The 25844-nt window shown below is 31.8% G+C and overlaps 4 protein-coding genes across 4 annotated transcripts; 3 read left to right on the plus strand and 1 right to left on the minus strand.

Annotated features, from left to right (window-relative positions):
- Positions 1-627: 627 nt before the first annotated feature.
- On the plus strand, positions 628-3618 carry LOC17893703 (plastidial pyruvate kinase 1, chloroplastic). Its single transcript, XM_006297208.2, has 6 exons — positions 628-1382; positions 1479-1569; positions 1688-1881; positions 2254-2375; positions 2523-3001; positions 3084-3618. The coding sequence occupies exons 1-6, from the start codon at positions 780-782 to the stop codon at positions 3383-3385; spliced, it is 1791 nt and encodes a 596-aa protein (XP_006297270.1). The 5' UTR covers positions 628-779; the 3' UTR covers positions 3386-3618.
- Positions 3619-3929: 311 nt separating this feature from the next.
- On the plus strand, positions 3930-4535 carry LOC17891867. Its single transcript, XM_006299334.2, is given in 2 exon segments — positions 3930-4452; positions 4455-4535. Coding segments are annotated over 2 exon segments (594 nt in total). The 5' UTR covers positions 3930-3939.
- Positions 4536-13604: 9069 nt separating this feature from the next.
- LOC17893277 lies at positions 13605-15520 on the plus strand. Its single transcript, XM_006297852.2, has 3 exons — positions 13605-14606; positions 14693-14882; positions 14970-15520. Exons 1-3 carry the CDS (start codon positions 14178-14180, stop codon positions 15485-15487), a joined length of 1137 nt encoding a protein of 378 aa, XP_006297914.1. The 5' UTR covers positions 13605-14177; the 3' UTR covers positions 15488-15520.
- A 6675-nt stretch (positions 15521-22195) lies between these two features.
- On the minus strand, positions 22196-25816 carry LOC17890754 (elongation factor-like GTPase 1). Its single transcript, XM_006296829.2, has 2 exons — positions 25720-25816; positions 22196-25386 (listed from the first exon to the last, which is right to left on the minus strand). Exon 2 carries the CDS (start codon positions 25356-25358, stop codon positions 22311-22313), a length of 3048 nt encoding a protein of 1015 aa, XP_006296891.1. The 5' UTR covers positions 25359-25386; positions 25720-25816; the 3' UTR covers positions 22196-22310.
- Positions 25817-25844: the final 28 nt, after the last annotated feature.

A 25844-nucleotide genomic window follows, 5' to 3' on the forward strand; every position in this document is an offset into this window, starting at 1 on the left:
GTGTGAAATGAAAATACGATTTTGTAATAATTTTTTTTTCAATTTAATACCCCTTCTATTTTTTTATTAAGATTTTTTTTCCAGATTATTTGTAATTTTTATTTCTTAATATAATATTTGCAATAAAGTTCCAAATTTAATTTCAATTAAACTAAATGGATTGAAAATAAAATAAAACTTGATTTTATATGTGAAGTTAAAATTATCGATGTACATAATTTTTTCCCAAAAAATTCTCTAAAATGACGAGTTAAAAAATACAAAAAAGTAGTTAAAAACGTTTAAAGGATATTATTACAAAACTTCAAGGACGTCAATAAAAACGGGACGGTCCTATCTCTTCTTTCTTTACAATTCGCGGGCCCCACTGACACGTGGCGGCCCGCGATTGGTTTTGTTTTGTTTTTCTTTTTTAAATTAAAAGAAAATCTAAAAATTAAAAAAAAAAAGAAAAATATATGTTGAGGGACGATTATACCGATGTGCATGGTCTTAGGTAGGTAGGTACACTTATTTTACATACAGCACCAAAACATAGGAATTTTTTTATTATTCTTTTTTGGACGAAAGGAAAAATATATAAATAGTATTCCCAATATAACCCTTTCCCAAAGTCCTATCATCATCTCAAGACAAATCAAAATCCAAAACTCGCAAAAACAACAAAATAAACACTCTCACACTTCGATATCTCCGTCTTCGTCTCCTCAGAGCCAACTGTACTGAGATTCCGATTTCGATTTCTCCGATCTCTCTCTCTCCGCCTCCCGGACGAAACCATGTCTCAGTCTATCCAATTCTCCACTCCTTCACGCACTCCTCACCTTCTCCATCTCCCTCACTCACAACAATTCAACCGTCCTCTCTCTTCCATCTCCTTCCGTCGCTTCCCTCTAACCACCATCAAATACACCTCCATCAGAGCTTCCTCGTCTCCGTCTCCTTCACCGGATGTTGATTCTTCGTCGTCGTCTTCCTCCCAGGTGCTTCTCTCACCTAACGGTACTGGTGCTGTGAAGTCTGATGAGAGATCCGTTGTTGCTACGGCTGTTACGACGGATACGGCTGGGATTGAGGTTGATACCGTGACGGAAGCTGAGCTTAAGGAGAATGGATTTAGGAGCACGAGGAGGACGAAGCTGATCTGTACGATCGGACCGGCGACTTGTGGATTTGAGCAGCTTGAGGCGCTTGCTGTGGGAGGTATGAACGTCGCGAGGCTTAATATGTGTCACGGTACGCGTGATTGGCATCGTGGTGTTATTCGTAGTGTTCGGAGGCTTAATGAGGAGAAAGGCTTTGCTGTTGCGATTATGATGGATACTGAAGGTAGTGAGATTCATATGGGAGATCTTGGTGGTGAAGCTTCAGCTAAAGCTGAGGTTGTTTAATCTCTTCTCTTTTCGATTTTGAGTTTGATGTAGACATTGATGTGTGTAGTGTAGATGTTTAAACTTTGGTGATGGCTTTTTTTACAGGATGGTGAGATTTGGACTTTCACTGTTAGAGCTTTTGATTCGTCTCGTCCTGAACGTACCATCAGTGTTAGCTACGATGGTTTTGCCGAAGGTATATACAATTATGTTTTATGGAAATGTAGTTTGCTTTATTAAGCATGAAGTGGAAGAGATGAACTTTAGTTGGATTTTGGTGATTGAGTATGAAATGGTGATCATTTGTGATGCAGATGTACGAGTTGGTGATGAACTACTGGTTGATGGTGGGATGGTGAGATTTGAAGTGATTGAGAAGATTGGTCCTGATGTCAAGTGTCTGTGTACTGATCCCGGATTGTTGCTTCCTCGAGCTAACTTGACTTTTTGGAGAGATGGAAGTCTTGTACGAGAGCGTAATGCCATGCTTCCAACAATTTCTTCCAAGGTTTGTAATTTTTTATCTTCCCACTAAGCTTTGAGATTTGATTCACTTTATTAGGTTAGTTTGGGAGGGATCAATGCAATGTGAAGATGTACACTTTTTGAACTTAGACGAGTCCATGTTGGCAAAACAGAGGATAAGTAGCTATATCGCAATAACAGTTGTTTCTCTATCTAACTGAGTCCATGTGAATCTAAAAGTGTTGGTTCTAAATGCGAGATCATTGTATACAAAATATGATTTTATCTCCTAATTAAAGGTGAAGTAAGAATGATGTTGGAATGATGGTTTACTCAAAAACTAAACATATAGAATATCTCCCAGAGGGAAAACATAATCATTTTCACTGATGATACCTCAATTCTTTATTTTCAGGACTGGTTGGATATTGATTTTGGAATTGCTGAAGGTGTAGATTTCATTGCTGTATCGTTTGTCAAGTCGGCTGAAGTAATTAACCACCTTAAAAGTTATCTTGCTGCTCGTTCCCGTGGAGGGTAAGTAAACATGCCCAACATCAACACATCATACTGCTGTATAAGAAACATATAATCTACCTTGGGAGTCAGGCTATCATTTGGATTGGGTTTTGCGTCATCTTTAGTTTTAGTTTTGTTTCGATGTTTTGTTCATTTATGATGCAGGGAAATTGGAGTGATTGCAAAGATCGAGAGTATCGATTCATTGACCAATTTGGAAGAAATTATACTAGCATCAGATGGAGCCATGGTTGCAAGAGGAGATCTGGGAGCTCAGATACCTCTTGAACAAGTTCCAGCAGCTCAACAGAGAATCGTCAAAGTCTGCAGGGCACTTAACAAACCCGTCATTGTAGCTTCACAGCTGCTCGAGTCCATGATTGAGTACCCAACTCCAACCAGAGCAGAAGTAGCTGACGTGTCTGAAGCAGTAAGACAAAGATCAGACGCATTGATGCTCTCTGGAGAATCAGCTATGGGTCAATTCCCAGACAAGGCGCTCACTGTTCTAAGGACTGTCAGTCTAAGAATCGAGAGATGGTGGAGGGAAGAGAAACGCCACGAGTCTGTGCCGCTTCAAGCCATTGGCTCAACCTTTTCAGACAAAATCTCAGAAGAGATATGCAACTCTGCTGCTAAAATGGGTAAATACTGCAAGGTTCTGTATATGTCGAAAGCAAATCTATCTATAGTTTCTCTGTCATTTTACTTATCCAATACTTACAGCTAACAACCTTGGAGTGGACGCGGTTTTCGTCTACACAACGAGCGGACACATGGCATCATTGGTCTCCCGGTGTCGCCCAGACTGCCCGATATTTGCTTTCACAACAACAACCTCAGTGAGAAGACGCTTAAACTTACAATGGGGACTTATCCCATTCCGTCTCAGCTTCTCAGACGACATGGAAAGCAACTTGAACAAAACATTCTCGTTACTGAAATCAAGAGGTATGATCAAATCTGGCGACCTCGTGATCGCAGTCTCGGACATGTTGCAATCGATCCAGGTAATGAACGTCCCGTAATTTCTCTCTCTTTCTTACAAATTTCGCAATCCCGCAAAAGAGTGTTTTGTTTCCTACAACTTTGTTGCTGTCTTTAGACTACTCTTACATTAGATTACAGAGGCATCGTCATCTTCGGTTTGTTAACAGTGGACGTGTGCCACAAATGTAAGCTTTGTTTGTAGTGTACTATTTGTTTTCTTTTGTTGGCTTTCCAAGTTTCAATAATATCTATTAGTAGTCAATTCCTAATTTTTAATAATTATTCTATTTAGTCTTTTTTTATTATTATAAAAACTATAAAGATAAACCCAAATATTAAGGGGAATGAGAGTGAGCTAGACAACATAAAATTATCCACAAATCCTAAAATTATCCTAATTGTGTGGAACATTCTTAATTTGGACACAAATAGGATTAGAGTTATATAATAAATTATATAATAAACGTAATTCTAATTCAATTAGAACAAGGATTTAGAATACCATGGTAATGTAAATAGAGTGTATACGGCTCTTCTTAATCACAATTAGAATCGCATCTTCCAGTAGAGAAGAGAGAGAGATTCAATAATCATGATAAATCGCAAGAGACCTCGGAAGACTCAAGAGATAAGTTTTTATGAAACTCCATCGGATTGTTCTGAAGAAGAGATTCAACGGAGTTGTGAGTTTTTGAGGAAAGTGAAAGAGTTGGATGATAAGACAATCTTCGTTAGATTTGCCGATGCAGTGAAGTGTTATCAATCTAAGTCTTTAAGCTACAAGTATCTCAAAACCAAAGTCGCTTACATTCTCCGTAATCACGATGTTTTGCTCGAACAATTCCATCAACTTATGTCGGATTTAGCAACCAAAGAAGCAACCAAAGAAGAGAATCGTGACGCCGTGAAATCAGACGTGGAACGCACGGTTGAGTTTTTGAACAAACTCGAAGCTACGGGGAAGGGTTTACACGGTGCGTTTCTAAATGCGTTTGCGTTTGACGGTGATATCGTGGCGCTGGTTGAAAACCTCGACGTGGTTTTACGCGATCACGCGTGTCTCAAAGAGGAGTTTAAAGCGTTCTTAATCGATTCCCGTTTACTCAAAAAAAACCGAAACGCGGTTCTGAGGCGGCCGTAGAAGCTGATGAGTGTTTTACCAAATTTAGTGAAGGTGTTTCTACGTGATAGGGTCTTTGATTTCTCATGTTGGGCTTGTTTGGGCTTTAGTTCCACAACAACGTCCCTAGTTATACTCTTACTCTCTTAGGAATATTCGAATCATCATCATCATCATTCATCAATGTAAGCTTTATGAAGTGTTATAATTACATGCCGAGGGATAATTAGTATCCATCAATCAAAATTTCACTCATAGTTCTTCCTCAAGTAGTCGAGTGGACCAAAAATATATGATGAAAGAAGTTTCAAAAGAAGACACACTAATAAGTATCTAGTTTGTAAAATTACTACAACTAGTTTGCTCTTTTTCAAGAATACCACTTTTTTTTCCTCACATAACATCACATTCTGAACCATTAAACTAATCCAAAAGAATGATTAAACTAATTTGCAACATAGACCAATTTCACACTCTCTAACACTAATAAGAAACACATCAACATTATTGAATTCGTCAAGTATTTCTCTGAATTAGTCTCTACTATAGGAACATACAACACCATAGTCTAGTATAAAGCTTAAGCTGTTGTCTTTTTTTTTTTATAGTATAGTTTGTATGTTAAATTAATGTAAATCAAATAATATTGGAGGATTTGATCATATCTTCTTCTTCTCTTATACTGTTTGCATCACTTAAAAATCAATGGTCCCAATGTCTTATGCTATCATACAATAGATTCATAGAGAAGTAAGTGGACCAAACCCAATCGTATATTTTAAATGTATAAAAGACTCACAAAGTTTTTATATTAATCATGTAAACAAGTTCAATAATTCAATTATTATATGTAGTCAGAAAAAAGAAAAAAATAGGGACCTTTTTAATTAAGTAGTTAATTCTTTCCGGGTCCGAATTAATAAAGACATATACAAACAAATATGAAAACAATGTAATAAATTTGATAATAGAGACAACAAACACCAACTATAGCAAAACACATTAAATTAAGTAAAAAATTCCTATCCATGTTACTATTGGCTATGTGAATTGATTCAACCACTAAATTATGAACATCGTACACATATATGATAAATATAACAATAAATGTATTATTGGAAATGTAATTGTTAACATTGCATGAGAAAAGTCTGTCTATGGTTCAACTGTTTTTAGGTTATCTTCTCTAAATATACAATAACAATAATAAATGGAATTAATTTGGAATCAATTATTAGGTTGTCTTTTTAAAAATTTTCATTTTGGTTTACTTCTTATAGATTTATCATTTTTCAAGTTATAAAATATAATTTGACATACGTTTTACCTATTTTTTTTTTTTGTTTAATCGGTTATATTTTTTCTTAAGATTCAATATTTGTTATAAACTATGTATTTTAGTAAAAATATAAATCATAAATATGTATATTTTAAAATGCTCAAAAATGACCAATCCGTAAAATTTGAGTGAAAATGGCACATCCATAATATTTGGGTAAGAAAAACGAAAAAAAAATCTGTAATAATCCCATAATCATTTTGATATAGATTACATTACAAGTAACTCTTTTGTTTTTTTATAAAGCTTGCATTAGCAAAATATGAGTTATAGATGTTTGTTTTGTTCTGGCACAAATCTGAATAACCAGAAGGAAAAAAAAATAGGAAGATGCTCAAAAGAAACAACAGCAACAAAACTCCAAAAACAAAAAGAAGCAAAAAACACAGGTAGGGTAATGATGATGTTAAGCAGTATATATACATTTGTGTAAAAAAAAAATAATCATCATATCACAAAATTATCATTTTTACATTCATATATACTCACATATATGTAAAAATATAGGAGTATAAGTAAGGGACAAGACCTTCATTATCAAAAGACTTTATGTCTTCTTCAGTCATTTTCTGATTTGCTAAATTTAATATTCAGATCTGATCACTCTCTCTTCTCTTCTTCTAACCCCTTAAAACTCTCTCTCTATTTCTATTTTATTTTTCTTTCTCTTATCCATGTGTGCAAGCAATCATATAAATAATATAATATATATACCAAAATTTATTTTATTTTCTCAAGGGTCCACACCTTATTTATTCGATTTCTGCATTTTATCCGGATTCAAGAATTTTTAAGATTATGCATATAAAAATATTTAATGTAAAAGTTTAGTTGAAATACCTTAAATTTCAAAGCATCTTCGAGAATTCTTATGAAAATGCAACAAATTTATAGTAAATTCAATAATATGAAAACGAAATAATTCGTATAAATACATTAAACATTATATTTCAATACCATACATACATAATAAGAAGTGCCAAGACAAAAATAAAACATAATAATACGAATGTAGAAACTAATAAAATGTTTCTACCAAAAAAAAAAAACTAATAAAATGTAATGGAATAGAGAGATATTATAAAGAGTAGAGAGATCATAGATAAACTATAAGATAAGGTTAGATTTAATTTTATGGAATATTGAAATATGGTAGGCCAACCAATGGGGATATTTTTTTTTTATTTCATTAAAGATGATGACGTTTCACACAATTTTATTTTATATTTCTTTCTTCTGTAACAAACTAATATATTTCTTCTTGTGAATTTTTTTTTGTTTTATATATTTTATTTTTTGGATCAATTATTATATTTAGTTATCCTCCGAAATTTTCGCATTTATTTACTGGCAACAAAGAAGAAGAAGACATGTATATGTAGCATTCTCTTCTTTACCATGACATCCGAAGAGTTAACTATCGTCACGTCATGACTATATATATATATACACAATTTCTGACCTAATAAAAAAATAAAAAAATAAAAAAAATAATAGTCTCTCCCATCTATATTTCAAAATAAGAAATGTTTTAAGGTTCGTGACATAATTCTAACATGATAAAATCTCACAAAGTTTAAACAATTAGGTTTACTACATTTTAAACCCTCACGTAAGAACTGAAGATGATGAAATATATATATAAGCGAGGGTGTGTTTTTATTTTCGTTTTGAAAATGAAGTATTTGTTAGGTTTGAACAAAACCATTAAAGAAGAAAACCCAAAAACGAAAAAGAGTCATACCTGAACATCTGCCTAAACCACCAAATTATTATATATATAAATAATGAGTTCGCCAAACACAGGAAAAGTGCTTATTTACAATGATCATTGATCAGCTCGTTATATATTTATTTAGGCTTTCAAAATATATATTAGATGCGATAAAATATCTTTGGTTTTTATATTAAAAACAAAAAAGATATATAGTGTCTTTGTTTTTCTTTGTCAAAGTATACTGTCTTTGGATCAGTATAGAAAGTCAATAGCTTAGATTATTTTGTCACAGATATATATATACGATTATGAATTAGAACCAAATCCGGATTCGAATCCGGTTTCTCTAAAAAAACGCATATAATTTATAACAATATCCAATGTGTAGATCGTGTATACGTTATTTAAATAGTCAAAACTCAAAATACAACTTTAAAAGGAGAGTGATGAGAAATAAAAACTCTCTACTATAGACGATTTCGACATCATAAGATATTACTAATTTATATCATAATAAACTTATAATATCTATAAATATAGTTTTATGTTATTGATAAAAGTTTACCATGCATAAATTCACTTAATGTATTTCGTTTAACTACTAAAGTACAACTTCAGCTGTATAAATCTATAAATGATATGCACTTTTATAAGAGAGAAAAACAATGGATTATTTTCTATAATTTATACGCAAATGTTCGAATTTTGTTTTAAAACACAATCTAGCTAGTTAGTAGTTGCTATTGTATATATAGCTATATGTCCAAAAGACTTTTAAAAAACATATAACATACATAAACTACGAGTCTACGAGTTAAAAGGCAAGACTTTATGACAATTACATATTTTTTTTTTTTGTTAAACGGTTTTCTTGAATAAAAAAGAGAAAGTATACATAGTAGATTGGTATTATCTATAATCTCTCTATATATATATATATATATACTGTATGGTTCTATCTCTAATAACATATATAAATTACGTTACATCTATATGTGTTGCATTCAAAGTAGGCCAAACATGTTTAATACAACATTATTCTCTAAAGTCTACTCATTGATAGATAGTATAAGTCTTAAGGTTATAAGTACGTTCATACCAAAAAAATAAAAATAATACGTAGATGCATCAAACAGGTGAACTATATATAACCGTGTTGACTGTTGAATTGTCTAAACCTTCGCTTTCTCGTGTTATTTGTATTTGCCCGAAAGAATAAAACATATGTAGTTTAAAAATATTATAATAAAATAAAATTATGTATATTCCAACATAATAATTATTCGAAATAATTTATCACTTCACTCCATTTTTTGAAATGATAATTTAAAAGATATTTATTTACATTCGAAATCTTAAGAAACGTCACAATCAAAAATGGTTTGTGCTCTATACTATTTATTAAAAGATGAGATTTTACACTTTAAAAACATGAATTTAGCAATAAATTGAAGTTTCATTCTTGGAAATGTGTATTACAATGAAACATTTAACTTGGTTGTCTTCTGATGAACTTTGTTTAAATTATGACAACTAAACTACAAACCTATAGTTTTAATTAGAATCTGGAATATCTTTTTATATTTCCGTGATAAAATTAGAAACTACGATCAAATATATATATATATATATATATATATATATTCAAATGGCCCATTCAAGCTAATACTATATCTTAAATATATGTAATAAAATAGTATATATCCACTAATTTATATATATATATATATATATATCATACTATCATATAATAAAAATTATGGACCACACATCCACAAATTCTTAACAGAAAAAAAAATATCTCTTTAGTTTTTTGTGGAAAGGAAAGTGTCGTTATTGTCAACATTAGTTCACTTAGAAAAAATCAGAAGAAGAAAAAATATCTCTTTAATTAATCAGGTCTTAAAAGTAATCAAATCATAAGAAATTAAGAATTGATGATAAATACATTCATTCTTGTATATTTAGAACTATATTTCAAGACATGATAGTAGAGTTTCTACTCTACATACATACATCAATAATATTTTGAAAATTTTATATTATGAATAAAATAAAAAACTAGTAGTAGTAGTTATAAATAGACTGCTTAATTATTACTATGGTTTTGCAAATAAATAGTATGGAATAAAAAAAATAGACAAACTCATGAAATTCATCAAAAGGTAGGGTCTTAAACTTGCCAATTCCCCAGAGCCTATCAAGCAAAAGAGAAAAAAAAAATTATATATACTTAAAGGCTGCAACTTTCTCTAAATTCATTGAAAATTCAAAAGTGTTAATTATGATGATACTTATATGATTCTTTGAAACAGCTAATCTCCAAATCAGTTCAAAGTCTGGCTCTTATATGTTTCTCCGCCAATGTTCTTAACAAGATACTACTATATGATTCTATATACCACATTGTTAGTTAGACGATGAGTTTATAAATAATTATAAAATTTGCATAAACACAATCGAATATTATCTACCAACCAAATCAAAATTTGCATAGAGAATGTTTATACGGATTAACAATCATGACTTGAGTTGTTATTTTTGTTTAGAGAATAAGTTTAGAGGGAAACTTAATGATGTGTTTCAAAATAGAATAATTGCAGTTCTCTAAAGCGGAAGCATCAACTATGCTTTTTCATAAAATATTACTATAATGAATTGAAATACCAAATCCATTCACCAAAATACTAAAATGAATTATCATTAGCAAAATGCTATAATATAATTTATCTAGGCGAATTTAATATACGTAGATAAATATTGGGTTTGGTACATAAGTATTGCACAATTAAATTACAGAAAAAATCAAAAAATGGTTTTATTGGTAACAGAGAGATATGGTGGTTGGGTTAAGGCAAGACAAAGTGGTTGATTTTGAAACCAAAGGGTTGATGAGTACTAATAGTTTAATTTAATTGCCTAAAAATCATGATTAGGGAATTAAATAAAATTATACGATAAAGAAAAAGCCAAAAGGAAGAAGATAAAAAAGGTGAAATGAGAGTGGAAATAATTAGTGTTGTCAGGTCCCAGAGGTGTAAAAAATATTAATACTGTTTTCCCCAACTTAATTAATTTTACTTTTATTTGGGAATCTAAAGAGATAATAAAGGTAAGAAACAAAAAACTAGGTGATTTTTATAAGTTTTTTAAAACAAACATATTTGCACATAAATGCTGGGATTTTGTTACCCATTATTGTGTCAACAAAAATCAATTTTGTTTATTCAAAAGTGAAAAAAAAACTTTCATGAAGACAAAGGAAAAGAAATATGACTAGAAAAATATGTCATTGTGTTAATGACCGTAATTATAAATCTTATCTCGAATATAAAAATTACTATACATTGCTTGATGAACAATGGCACTTCAAATCGTACTTTAATTTGTACCTCTAGAAGGGTTTATATAAGAAATTAGCATTCTTAGTGTAAAGTGTTTTAGAAGAATATACTTAGAAAAAGTTTGCTTATTTTAGTGTTTGTGTTAGCTAGGTATGACTTATGGAGTATAGTTAAAATAAAGTACGATATCTTAATATATATAGTTGTTCTTAAATCATACTAGTAGATGATTATGAGACGATTAGTGTGACTTAGTGAGCAATTTGTAGGATTTAAAACCTCTGTCAAGTTTAGTTAATGGATTACTGCTTTGTAAAGCTAGAATACTATCAATTTTGCAATAGCTACGTTCGATACTAAACACTAATTAAACTTACCATTCGAGCAAACATGCTTGATAGACTATTATACTGCCTTAAAATGTGTATGTGATGTGATATCAATCACAAGTCGATTTTACTGAATAACAAAAAGTGCTTGGATATTTTTTTGCTTATCAAAATTTGTTAGCTAATTCGATGCATAAAAATGTCTTTAAAAAATGTATGGTAAAATATAGTTAGAGAACTATAGTTAATGCTATGTTTTAAATTTTAGTATAGTGTAATAATTTTAATTTTATTTACTTTTTTATAATGTTATGAAATTAAATTAAACTGGATAAATTTTATTTGTTATGTTAATTTAAAAGACCGACATAGTTCACTTAATTATATATATACATGTCTATATGCATAGGGGGGAAAAAGAGGGATAAAGTGATAGAAAAAGGGATTTGATAACTTGATTGCTGTAGAGGGAAAGTATCATCATCTTTTAGTTTTGGGGAGAAGAATCCCACACTTCTTTGTTTTTGATTGATTTTGTATATTGCTATAGATGTACATCATTGTTTCTAATGTTTCTTTAATTTTATATCATTTTCTATATTTAAATTATCAGAAAATAATAAATAATCCATATATATATATCTCACAGTATATTTCGAAAATCATAAAAAAAAAAAACATTCAATAAATCACTTTTAAAACAACAAGAAAACATTAAAAAAAAAATTCAAATTTTTGACTTCTTTGATAAAGAGAGAAAACCTTTTCTAGCCTCCGCCACACTTGATACAAATGCAAATACATTTCACTTCGAAAAGTTACCTTAATATACAACCATAAAGAAGAATGTGCGTTTTTATTTCTTATTCGCTAAACTATTGCACTTACAATTTTTGAATTTATCACATTATTTTTACATTACACCTCAAGCAAATTGTAAATTTTGATTATACCTTTTACAAATATACTAGTAATATCTTTTGTTTATAATTATTAAACTAAAATATTAGGCATAAAAATGATTTAATCTTAAAAACTGTACTAAAAATACAAAACAATGTTTTAAAATGATATGAATTATAAATAGAAAAAATAAAAACAGTACAAATTAGTCGTATATGATACCAATACTAAAGTCTAAAACTAAAAAATATCATTTAAATAATTTTTTTTATTTTGTGATTGCAAAAATCAAAACGATATACATCCCAGTATTGGTATGGTATGACCAATGAAATCGAATACAAAAATAATACAATGTATAGGTACAGGACAGTAAAGTACAAAGTATAAAAATACGAATTCGAGTGAGTAGTCACTATTGGAGAAACTCATAATGTATAATTTGTTTTTTCATTGTCCTCTAATTTACCAGCAGGCTAGGATAATTGCATACATGCGTACAAAGGAAGACTCCATCTTTTTGTATTTTTATTTTATTTTTGACCCCATCTTCTTTTATATTCGTTTTTAACCCGTACATTTCTTTAAATTCTCAATTCTCACCTTTTTTTCTTTCTTTCGTTTACTTTTACTTTTCTTTATATGAATAGACCAAACGGTCAAATATTTGGGCCCCTATCCTTTTTGCATAATTTTTAGTAATTTATTTTCTTCCTCTTTTTTAAATTAATTAATTTCTGATGTTAATGTGGGTTTTTAATAAAAAAGTAAAGCTTAAAGTCTCATAATTACAGCATGGGGGTATAAAGTTTTTTTCTTCATATAAAAAGAAATCATTTCAACATTTCAGATTATTATTATTACTATTACTGCCAAATACTATTAACTTTTACTTTTTCTTTTAATTAAAAAAAAAAATTCCTCAGCCTTTTTTTTCTCTTCTTTTGTCCTTTAGTGGTCAGTCTAATATAGTATATTGTTTTCCCCTTTTTTACTGACATTATATTATTATTACAAAAAACAAAATAAAGTAATTTAAAAATCTAATTTTGTTTTTAACCAGGACAAGGAGTAGTAAATAGATTTACTAAACACACGTGTTGGTTTACTATTGGCTTAAAGTCTGTTTTCTCATTTTATATTAAACAGAAAAGGAATAATCCATTTTCGGATATGCCCGATATCCCACGGAAGTAGTGGAGGACAAAAACGTAATTTTATAATTACCACAATTACTGACACGTCTCCTGTAAAAAGGATTCACCACTACGCTAAGATTAAAAAAACGACAAAAAGAGTAAAAACCATCTCTTCCCACTATTAGGAGGAAGTTAAACGGTAAAAAAAGAAAAAATTATTATCCGACGTGGCGTAACAGTGCCTAGTCAGCAGTTTTTTTTTTAATCTTTGAGGCTCTTCAGCTTCGGGATCTCTCTCTCTCTCTTACTCCTTTATAAGATTAAGCCAACTCCTCTTTACCCACACCATCCACACACACATACACACATTAAGAAAAAAAAATAACAAATTCAATCACTAAAATACGTTTTTCTTCTCTTATTGATAAACTCTCTCTCTTTCTCTTTCTAAGATTTGTCGCTTAACCTTTTTGGAATTCTCCGGCGATGAATCTCGCCGGGAAAATGAATATTCCGGTTATTATATCTGTTTCTGTTACTAGTAACGCCGTCGACTTTTACCATCGCCGTCATGTCTTCCGTGAAAAATAAAAACTCTGATCCTTCTCTTAGACTTTTTTTTGTTTTGTTTTGTTTTGTTTTGTTATTATTATTATTTGCTTCGTTTTTGTGAAGATGATCCGCTGATTTCAGAAGTTTCCCTTCTGGTTTTTAGCTGAGAGGTTTTGGTAGATTCTCTTTCTTTCTTCCAATTTTGGAAATTTTTGGAGATTTTTAGTTTCTGTTGAAGAGATCTGAGATATTTGAACCGAAGCAGAAGTGTATATGAAAAAAAAATCAAATCTGTGAAAGTTCTTTTGAATTTGAATTGACTTGGTGGTTTGGGACTTTGTGAAGAAGAAGAGAAAGTTATATAGATCTTCTTCTTTTGTTTGAGCTATGCCATTTACGATGAAGATCCAACCGATTGATATCGACTCTTCTTCTCCAGCCGTCGTAGTAGCTCGAGCTGAATCAGGTAGCAACAACAACAAACCGGTTCTCAAATCTCGTCTCAAGCGTTTGTTCGATCGTCCCTTTACAAACGTATTGAGAAACAACGCAACAACAACCACCGAGAAACCATTCGTAGTTACCGGTGGTGAAGTTCAGATATACGGCGGAGGAGCTGTGACGGAGTTCGAGCCTAGTTCCGTTTGCTTAGCGAAGATGGTTCAGAACTTTATTGAAGAAAACAATGAGAAGCAAGCTAAATGTGGACGTAATCGCTGCAATTGCTTTAACGGCAACAACGATAGCTCTTCCGATGATGAATCAGATCTATTCGGTGGTTCAATCGACGGCTGCGACGCTTCTGATCATCTCAAGGTAAACAACAACAACAACAACAAATCTCACTTGTTTACTCTTTTGAATTACCTGAAACTGAATTTGAATTTTCCGATCTTAATCAGAGTTTGGTCCCGTGCACAACCGTCGCCGAGAGGAATCTGTTAGCCGACGCGGCGAAGATTGTGGATAAGAACAAATCGGTGAAAAGAAAAGACGATATGAAGAAGATCGTCAACGAAGGACTCTTATCTCTAAACTACGATTCTTCAATCTGCAAATCAAAATGGGATAAATCTCCTTCGTTCCCAGCTGGTAAAGATCTTCTTCATCGTCTTCAACAACTTTTTTTTCTATGAACATGGAGATTGTGTGACTGATGAATTTATATATAATTTACAGGTGAATATGAGTACATAGATGTGATAATCGGAGAAGAAAGGTTAATAATCGATGTAGATTTCCGATCAGAGTTCGACATAGCGAGACAGACGAGTGGCTACAAGGCTTTGCTCCAATCTCTACCGTTCATCTTCGTCGGAAAATCTGATCGGTTGAGTCAGATCGTGTTTTTGATATCGGAAGCGGCGAAACAGAGCTTGAAGAAGAAAGGGATGCATTTTCCTCCGTGGAGGAAAGCTGAGTACATGCGATCTAAATGGCTTTCTTCTTACACGCGAGCTTCAGCTGTTAACGCCGATAAGCAGCCGGAGACGGAGGTTGCGGCGGCGGTTACGGCGGAGTTGGTGGATTGTGTAGAGAGTGAGCTGGTTTTTGAGGAGAAATGTTTATCTCCGAGAGTGAATATTAATTCTTCTTCTTCCTCCTCTCCAAACAACGCCGGAGATGATGACGTGGCGGTGGAGAGAGAAGTGAAGGCCGTCACCGGATTAGCTTCACTCTTTAAGGAAAAGCCCTGAATAATAATAAAAAATTTTGGAAGTTTTTTTCTTCTTTCTTTCTTTTTCTAATTTTCAAGGTAAAAAAAAAATATTATAACATTACCATATTATATATTCGCTTTTATCTTTTACTTTTTTTTTTACCTTTTTTTTTTTGTAGTTGTTTTGACATCTCTTGTTTTTTCTTTACAAGGGGTTTTTATTTACCACTTTGTATTTAGTTAAAAACAAAATAAATAAATTTTACTTATTCCCAAATATATCTAAAATTTAGTACTTTACGAAACTCAAAAAAAACACCTGAGAAATCGTGCAGTGGATATAAATTATTAATCCCTTATCAAAATTTTTATGTGTAATCTTAAAACGATACCGTTTAATATATGTAAGCAAATGAGGGAACATAAGAGTATGACACGATCTTTTTTAATTTATTTGGTTTCTCATCTTTTTATAAAAACACTTTGATTAATTAAACGTTAAGCGTTACTAATTAGTAATTTACTAATCTGTTTGTTTTAATATAAGTTTTTGATTAAAAATGACGACAGCATTGAGAGAAGAGAGAAGCTCGTGGGATCTCGATACTTGTGTGTGGAGAGGAGAGTGTGCCAGAGCTGTTCTTGAACAACGTCTCTTATTCTCTTTTCTTTTTTTTTATATGCTTTGGAACTAATCCAAAGTTTTTTTTTCCTTAATTGTTTTGATTTTTTTATTTTATTTTTTGTTTCGATAATCTCATTTTTATTTCTTTATTGGAACAACTTTAGACATTTCCCAAAATCATGACACGTTAAAACTTGGTTTGGTCCAATTTTTTTTTTTTTATTTTATGGTCAAATTTTGGCTCCTCCAACTAACTAATAAAACCGTATAGCTTTGGTGGATTTATAGAATAACAATATGGATAATGAAAATGGCTATTTATAATATGGATTTATGATAATGAATAATGAAATTAATATATATTTTATTTTGGATAGTTTATGTTAAAATTTAAAAATAATTCTTGTTATTTTGTAACTCTAATTATTAGTAGAGGGAAAGTTAAATATGTATACAAATACTTTAAACATTAATATGTATGTTGAGTCATCAACCTAAATAATCGAGAGGGACCAAACTTACAAATGAAAATGATAGAAACTACAAAACACAGTTAACCTAGAATGCGGAGATTATATATAAATCAAAATTGAGGTTAATTTGTAATATGTTAGTTAATTTTCAGTTATTGTGATGGGTTTTGTAACAACGTATGCGAGAGGTATTTATGTATTTATGTGGTTCGAATGTAAACTGGATTTGATATTTTGTTTCTAAGAGATCAATAAATTTTGGAAGATGATTTTTATTTATTTATTTATTTATTTATTTGTCATGTTGCAATTCAATTCAAAGGATTAAAAAAAAAAAAAGATTTTCAGTGGCTCGTGCTTGTAAAACGTGTTGGATATTTGTTCATGAAGTACCCATCGCCTGATCAGCTTATGTAATATTTTGTTTAGGATTTCTAAAATAGAAATATTTTGACACTTTGTGAACACAATAAATCAATTTTTCTTCTTCTTTTTTATTTTTTATTTTTTTTTGCTTTGTTCTCAAGATAAAAAAAAAATCTATCCTTTTCACTATAAATATAAAAATAAAAATATTTTGTTAGATTGATGTTTCCATTGATGTTGAAAAAATCCTATCCCTTTCACTATACAATATAAAATAAAAATTATAGTTTAGACCTATCTTTAATCAATAATCAACGTTTCAGTGTTAAATATAATCTATAATTATATTACTGGTATCAATAAATATCATCTTTTACCATAAAAAATCAATGAATCATTGTGTTTTACATGATCATTATTGATTTGTTTTTTTTTTGTGTGTGGTTAAGGCGAATACGTATAGTTGTGATGCAATCATAGAAATTTATATGTGGTTGACGTTATTTCAAGTTCCATGGCGTTGGTTAACCACACAAGCAATGATCAACAAAACTATGATTGATCATATATATGTAAAGAGTTTTACTACATTGGAGATTTTACATAAGATCATGGATTCAATACTCCTAGTTTTTAGATCATTCCCAAATCATAAGATTTTATAACGTGATCCACTGATCATTTGTAAAATATATACAATCCATAGAAGAAACCAAGCCACAATTACTTAAAGTGTATATTACTTTTTTTTTTGCATGAAGCACATTATGGTTAACTACTAGCTAATTAATAACATAAGTGATTAAGTTCAATCTAATATCCCTCGAGTCTCACATATATATCTCTTCAACGAATCAATTAGTTGATGTTCTCACCAAACCTCTAATAGTAAATTTTATTTAATAAGTGTTAGTCAAGATTGGTTTTGCAAAGCGTGGACCATCTTGAAGACATATAAAAACATATAGATAGTTTTGTTCAAGATCTCAATCTTATCTCTTCATGTACTTGTATATACCGATGTACTTTTTGTAACATAATTCAAGGAAATACGTTTCCCTAGTCAAATAAGGATTTGATGTGGAATACGAATACGTAATGATTTTTAATTTTTCTTTGCTATTTGGATATTTTTTTCATAAATTAATAGATAAGCATAAACAAGCAAAAATGCGTTAAAAATTGAGTTAAATTTTGGAATAAATGATGAAGAAAAAATAATAAATGAACCATATGCAACAACTCATCATCTATAAGTTATAAAGATTAACCTTAGTCATTTCACGAATTTGATAGAAAAATAACACAACGTATGCAACAACTCATCATCTATAAGTTATAAAGATTAACCTTAGTCATTTCACGAATTTGATATCATATTCCATACGTTACATTTTTTCAGCTAGAATGGTTTTAGATGGTCGTGAACAAAATGCTTGGAAAAATTTGATATCATATTCCATACGTTACATTTTTTCTTGTCGTAATTAAGTCTACACTTCTTTTTTTTCATCAAGTCACTTGAATTGCCATGTCTTGTCAGAACTTTTTCAAAATAGAAATTGAATGTCTGTAAAACAGTTAAATGTCTTCTTCTTTTTTTCCTGTCAATAGCCTAAACCAAAGTATTAATTTTACATGAACCTAACCTAACCCAACTGTGTTCCAGATATAACTATGTGATTATTAACTATGTTTTTCTTTATAAACACATATCATATCATATCGATTTATATATATATATATATATAGATGTAATGTATCACAATCATTGATGTGGGGGCACTAGTCAATTCATCCATAACTATAGTATTTATTATCATTTGTTATTATTATTATTTTTCATATGTCATATTATAAAAAAAACATATTTGTTTTTATATATTTGAATTATTATTATTTAGACAATAGGGTAGGGTCGATTTACAACAATTTCACAAGCTGTGGGCTCTTTTATTTTCCCTTTTCTTATTACTATCCACTTCTTTCTTTTTTTTTTCTTGATTTGACATTTTTTGCACGGGTAGAAAAATATAATTTAAACCATTTTCATTTAATTATCTCTATACTATTATTATCTTTTTGGTACGTTTCTCTTTGTTACCAAATGGAAAAAAAGAAAAGAAAAAGAGAAAGTAATATTAAACCATGGGGGTTAGATTAGATTTAATGTCTATAGAAAACGACTCTTCACCCACTCATTTTAATAGTTTTTTAATTTTATTTTGGAGATTATCTAACTTTGTTTAATTTTTCTCACTTGAGCTTTTTTGGGCTAATGAGCCAATCAAGGTTTCTGCACTAAAGTTTTATTAGTTTAATAGCTTATTGCACAACCAACTTGTGTTATGTATTGTTTTGTCAATTATTATTTTTTGAAACCCCTCACATGAACGTTACGATCGATTTGTTTATATTATAAGGTTGTCTATGTAGATAGAGATAGAGAGGCATCTTTTTTTTTTTTTTTTCATAAGCCAGCATTGAATATATCATTAGACAAATTTTAAAAAGTGCTTTTCCTTTAATGTTGAACAATTGAAAACTTACTACATACTCTCTTGTCTGTTTTTATTTTTTATTTTTTGGTTCTCCCATCTCTCTTTTTTACTTTTGGAATTTACATGTCTCACATTTTGTTTATAACTTTTTTGATATAGTACTCGTAGATATATAGATGACTAGGTTATTAGGGTTTAAGATGTTTTGAGAATTTTAAGATCCATTATATTAGGGTTTGCTATATAAATTATGTATAGGTGAGTGTTAGATTTATGAGAAAAAGCAAAGAGAGACACACGGAGGAGATGTGAAGAGAGACTTATCCACTTTGACATAAGACTTGGGGAATATTAGGTGACAACATGTGATTCCTCTCCTCACTCTATAGCTCATCCTTCATTTATTTTTCTAGTTTTTGCTTTAAAATTCGTTTTGATTTTTTATTTATTTTTAATTAAGATAGAAGAACTACTCAATTTCATCAACCTGATTTGGTCGCACTTGCATTATAATGTTCATTGGTTCAAGTTTTCCCTGATGTCTATTATTACAAGATGATGTCCCATAATAAATATTATTTTCTATAGATGCCAAAAGAATCAAAAGATCAGCAATGGTGTTTCCATCCATAGTTTGGATTCAATTTGGTTTTGAGTTTTTTGGATCTTAGGATTCTTGATTTATAAATACTATTATATATAAACCAAAAATCCTAGTTTTAGTTCGTGAGTTTTTAATTAAATATTCTTAAACTTTAAATAAGTTTAGATGTTAGATCATTCTTAAGTAAGTTAAAATTTGCATTTTTCATATGTAAATAATGAATCTGATTATACCATTATGTATAGTTTGATTTTTGGATATATTATTCGATTTGGTTTGAATTGTATTAGATTGGGTTACTTGAATTGAACACTAATAACTGTTATTTTATATTAAGGAATAATTCTTTATTAGATTAAGAAATTAATAAATTTGGGTTCACCTAGACAAGTTCTATTGATTTTAAATATATTTATTTATGGTTCTTGTTCGCATATTGTTTATTTAATTCAAATGATATATATAATCTAATTATAAGTTATATACAAATTATAATAATATATGTATTAATTTGTAGATAGTTAAGTTTTGTATACACTGATAGTGAGATATCAATTCATATTAAAGAAACAATAATTTTCAAGTTGAAAAATTAATATAAAAACACAAGAAAAATAATAGAAGATTTTTGTGAAAAAATACTTTTAAACCACAACATCGTTCAAAATGCAAATTATAATGATTAATCAGCCACACCAAGTCTTATATCTCTAGACATAGATATACTAACAACAAGTTTCATATAGTCAATTTTTAAGCAAAGAAATAAACTCAAAAGCTTGAATTATAGATCTAATACATGTAGAAACTATCATAATACCTTTGTCAACTACTATTAATGCAAGAAAGGTTTCATCATTTTTAAAAAATCATCACAAAAAATGTTTCTCATTAAGCCATTGTGTGTTTTTTTTTTTTAAACTTTCAGGATTTAACCCAAGTTTGATTATGTCTTTTTATTGGTAAAAATAGTCATATTGAAGTCTTCACAAAACAAAATAACATGATCACTATTTTGAAAACAATAGTAATAAGTGGGTTGGGTACAAACTAAGTTAAAAGAAACTTCACCACCTTGTCGGGTTTATAGATAACTATGGACAAACTTATGAGTACAATATATATTTATTACAACACCCATCTGAAATTATTATATCTTAAGATCACAATGATTTACATAAATCCAAAAACCAAAGTTATTAAAATTCATATAAACAAATGTAGTATTTGCTTGATGAAGCAACACATACACAACTAAAAAATATTATCATATGATCAAAATCTGAATTTCTCAGACTCCTAATTGATTCTCTCTTATTGTGTAGATCTTTAAACAAAGTAAGATCCAAAGAATCAAAGACAGCTTGCAAAACTGTATAACTTAGCTTCATTAACTTCTCTAATCTTAATGAACTGTGTTATCTGATTCTAGAAGCAAAAGCCTATAGCACTGACAGCTATGGGAGAGAGATGACACTCCTTAATGGTTTACTCAGAGGTTTGTCATTAGAAACCCTATTTACAGATACTGAAATATATATCGTATGATACTATTTAATACACAAAACTTACATACATTGATTGTTTTATAAATATAGGATAATAAAAGCTACACAAATTAAATTGAAGTCAGGATTCTTTACTAGGAATCAGAAAAAGAAAAAAAATATCTCGTATTTGTAGGTGCACTTTTAATTTAGTTCTTGTTCATTTATGTAGAAAATTTAAAACAGTTTCCACTTTTATGCTTACCTATAAAAATAGGTTTTAAAAATATATTTTTTGGTCACATGTAAATTTATAATTTCCTCAACTTGTTGTACCAGAGAGGCTTAAAACCAAAAACCCAATTCGAAGCAATTTAAAGTCCACTCTAATTATTAATCAAGGAAAAAAAATGGAGAATATATAAATCTTTTTTTTTTTTTTTTTAGTGTGTGCAAAATTGAAGATACATTACTGTACTATAATCATCTAGTGGTTTATTAGAGGCTGTCCATTAGAAACCATTTACAGAAATTGAAATGTCAAACTCTATATTAATACTTATTTAATACACACATTAAGTTGTTGAGAAATTATAGGACAATAAAAGCTAGAAATAGATAAAAACCAAATAAGTAGTTGTAGGTTGTACTTTAATTTTTTGGTTCATATATTATAGTTTTGAAAACAATTTATAAAACTATCCTCTTTCTTCTTCATTTGTAAAATTTCTCCAACATGTACCAAAGTGAGCACAAGCCCAATTCGAAGCCCAATCAAAAAAGGTAACAGGTGTAATAATAAACTCAAACTTTACGAGCCAAGGTTCTTTGTTTTGTGGCGTGTTGAACTACTTTCTCCTCAACGTGTAAACCTTTCCTGCGTCTTACTGCGTTGATGAGCTTCCTCGCTGTGTTCGGGAGCACGCTTGCTCCATCGCCGAACTCCTCGATCTCTTCTTCGGTTTTGGGAACAAAGAAGGGATCTTCCTCGAGCATTTCCCAATGGCTGAGAACCATCAGAGCGCTCGCACCACCGGACGTTCCTTTTCTCAGCTCGTCTGCGAAACCGAAGCTTTCTGAAACAGGCACGTAAGCATGGACTGTGAACAGAGACGAACCTTCTTGCATTTCTTCCTTAAGCACTCTAGCTCGTCTTCTGCTTAGAACCGCGTACATTGGACCAAGATACTCGGGTGCGGTGTTCAGTTCGCAGAAGTACATTGCTTCAACAATCCTTGGATTTTTCTGAAGCACGGCGGCTCTACAGGCGTCTTTGACAGCTGTCATGACTTGTCCTGTGAAAATGCCAAAGTGTTCGGGTTTATCTGTTTCAGAATCTTCTGCGGGAGCGAGATGAGACTCAACGTTGAAAGCTAATCCCCACATTGGTTCATCGCATAGAGGTCCTGATGCTGTTGCTAGCTGAAAACCTGAGACGATGCTGCTCTCGAGAGTCAGAGCTTCGCTATACAGTGCTGTTTCAGATGCTTCTGAAGGTGTCTCAGTAGAATCCTCTGTGAAGCCAAGTCTTTGAGAGACATGAGGAGAGCCTCTTACAAGCATTGTTCCATCCTCGGCGATTCTTTTACCATCTGGAGCGAACAATATGTTTGGACCTTTTTCTCGTGGACCAAGCGCCCAAATCCTCTTGAGTAGTTTCGACCATTCTGTTTTACATTTTTCACGATCCTTTTCGGTTTCAGAACTTGATGAGACACCAGCTTCAATTAACTGTTTCTTCAATTCTTCGATGGGATCCACATTTTCTCCGAGACTTGGGTTTTGAGATTCTAGTATTTTAACGCTATGACTGCCTTTACCTCCAATTATGTCACCAAGCAATTCAGTGTTCTCATCCAGCAGCTTAGTAAGAGCGTGCGGTAATTTCATGACGTGTACTCTGATAATGCATCTGCCATTAGGAGTTCTCTTCTCTATGTAATCAGAAGTATTCAAGCTGAGAGATCTCAAACTTTCCAAGAGATTAGATCCATCACCTTCAATGGTCTCCCTGTAGGAAACGAGAGGCGGGGAGACTTCAATGTTCACTTTGGCAAATCTCTCTTTCAAATCTTTAACACATCTCTCTAAATGAACCTCTCCAGCAGCAGCAAGAACGTGTTCTCCTCTAGCAGACACCGTGATCTCCACAAATGGATCTGCTCGGTTCAGAAGTCTTAGACCTTTCATCAAAGCACTCATATCTGCAGGATCCGATGGTTCAATCGCTACTCTAAGAGTAGGAGAAACCTGAAACTCCATGCTGGCTAAGGGCCAGCAGTTTCTAGTCGATGAAAGTGTTGCACTTTTTGATATATATGGTCCAAGACCTCTTATAGCCACTACATTTCCGGCTTCCACTTCAGTTACTGGCGTTAAACCTTGCCCCATCATAAGATATAGGGAGTGCAGTTCTGCTTCCTGAATGTACTTGTGAGATGATTCGCCTTTGAGGGGATCATATAGAGCGGCAATTACAAAGACTCTTTGCCCAGCGCGAAGAACCCCACTAAAGATCCTAGCAAATGCAAGGAAGCACTCATCCGACTCACTTTTACTGTCCTCATCATTTAAACCATTCATCCTCTCCCTGTGATTTCCATCTTGAGGAATCATTTTCATGGGAATAGCAAACATTTTTGAAACAAATACGACACAGGGGCTGTCACGGCTAGAATCACAAGCCTCAATTGATTTTCTAACAAGCTCTGCTTCTGCAAGGACACTTGAATCAACATCGTCACCACCGATAATTTTCCTTTCTGGAACCAATCGGGGGATTCTATATGCCTGTGCTGCAATGGGGTCTGGCAGATGTTTCACAGCCATAGACAAGACTGCATCAGACAAAGGAAGCCAACGGCTCATTACTGATTGAAGAACGTTTTTTGGATCCTTGTTCTGAAGTTCGCGTGGTGGAATAGATAAATTGAAAGATTTGATAACTTTCTCAAGAACTGTTCTATCCCCACCGGGATCTAGTGCAGCCTCATAAACCTGCCACAAAGGTTCAAGCACAAACTGAACAAACATTGGTTTTGCCTTGCTTCCTGCACTTAAAGACTTCTTCCCTACAATCATCTTAGTCTTAGGAACGTAATAACGAGGACCCCACAATGATTTCTGCAACGCATTTGCACTAGCTCCAAGCTTGGAGGCATAGAAATTGGCAAACTCAGCGATCCCGAAACCCCACCCGTCCAAAGCACACACAAAGACCACATTACCCTTTTGAGGCTGAAAAGTGACTTCTTCATCATCCTCCAACAACTCCAGACTCTCAGCAGAAAGCTCACCTGAGGGACTAGCGAGTATAGAGTCAACATCAGACAAATACTTCTCCGACTTATAAGCACTCACAATCCCGTTAACCTCATGAACAATCCTAATCAAACGGGTATATGCTTCCATGGGGCTCAACTTCAACTCACAAATCAACCGATCAATCTTGTTAAGCACCAAACAAGGAGTCAATTTCTCAATCCAAGCTTGACGCAACACAGCATGCGTCTGAATATGGACACCTTCAACAGCATCAACCAAAACCAAAGCCCCGTCACTCAACCGAGCAGCTGTTGAGACTTCACTACAAAAATCCATATGCCCAGGGGAATCAATCAGGTTCAAAGAATAGTCTTTATATCGAAGAGAAATCGAAGAGCTCTTCATCGTGATTGCACGCCTCTGTTCTTCATCGAGATAGTCCATGAACCTAAGCTTCCCAGCAAGTCTCGGATGAAGTACACCGCCACCAGAGGAAGCAATCAGGTGGTCAGCTAGGGTCGTCTTACCGTGGTCTACATGTGCTAAAATACAAATATTCCTAACTTTTCTACCATCATACTCATCCATCTCTTCAATTTACACAACACACAGCTACCTGCAGATAATATCAAGAAGCAAATTCAGTACTCATAATGATTCATACTTGTATCAAGAGACATTATCAGAGTCGATGCGATTCAAATCAGTTAACATAAAATTTAGGAACAAAGCATCAAATCACCAATCCAAATCCTAATTGTGAGAACTCCCAAATTCGAAAAATCTGGTAGCGAATCGAAACACACAGAGTTGTGAAATTCTCAGAGAGATTATCAAAACGAGAGAGATGCTGTTTGGAAAAATTCTAAACACGGTACTAACTCGATTCCAGAAGATTTCAAAGTTCAAATCAAACACTGGGAACCAAAACTGGAATCTAAAAATTCACCTTAAATCGTTGGTGGAGCTCAAGCTTGCTTCGGCGGCGAAACAACGGCAGCGCAGGGTTTGGCGATTTCCTCTGCAAGTTTTAGTCTGTATAGAAAACCATCCACGTGAAGACGGGAACGTTTT

The sequence above is a fragment of the Capsella rubella genome, unplaced genomic scaffold (genome assembly GCF_000375325.1).
Source record: "Capsella rubella cultivar Monte Gargano unplaced genomic scaffold, Caprub1_0 scaffold_3, whole genome shotgun sequence".
NCBI lineage: Eukaryota > Viridiplantae > Streptophyta > Magnoliopsida > Brassicales > Brassicaceae > Capsella > Capsella rubella.

Bases quoted from the DNA above. Each gene is read 5' to 3' on its own strand.
- LOC17893703 (XM_006297208.2), top strand. From the start codon at position 780: ATGTCTCAGTCTATCCAATTCTCCACTCCTTCACGCACTCCTCACCTT. The intron at 1,570-1,687 runs GTATATACAATT...TTTGTGATGCAG, and splicing joins CTACGATGGTTTTGCCGAAG to ATGTACGAGTTGGTGATGAA. The intron at 1,882-2,253 runs GTTTGTAATTTT...CTTTATTTTCAG, and splicing joins TTCCAACAATTTCTTCCAAG to GACTGGTTGGATATTGATTT.
- LOC17890754 (XM_006296829.2), bottom strand. From the start codon at position 25,358: ATGGATGAGTATGATGGTAGAAAAGTTAGGAATATTTGTATTTTAGCA.
- LOC17893277 (XM_006297852.2), top strand. From the start codon at position 14,178: ATGCCATTTACGATGAAGATCCAACCGATTGATATCGACTCTTCTTCT. The intron at 14,607-14,692 runs GTAAACAACAAC...GATCTTAATCAG, and splicing joins ACGCTTCTGATCATCTCAAG to AGTTTGGTCCCGTGCACAAC. The intron at 14,883-14,969 runs GTAAAGATCTTC...TATAATTTACAG, and splicing joins ATCTCCTTCGTTCCCAGCTG to GTGAATATGAGTACATAGAT.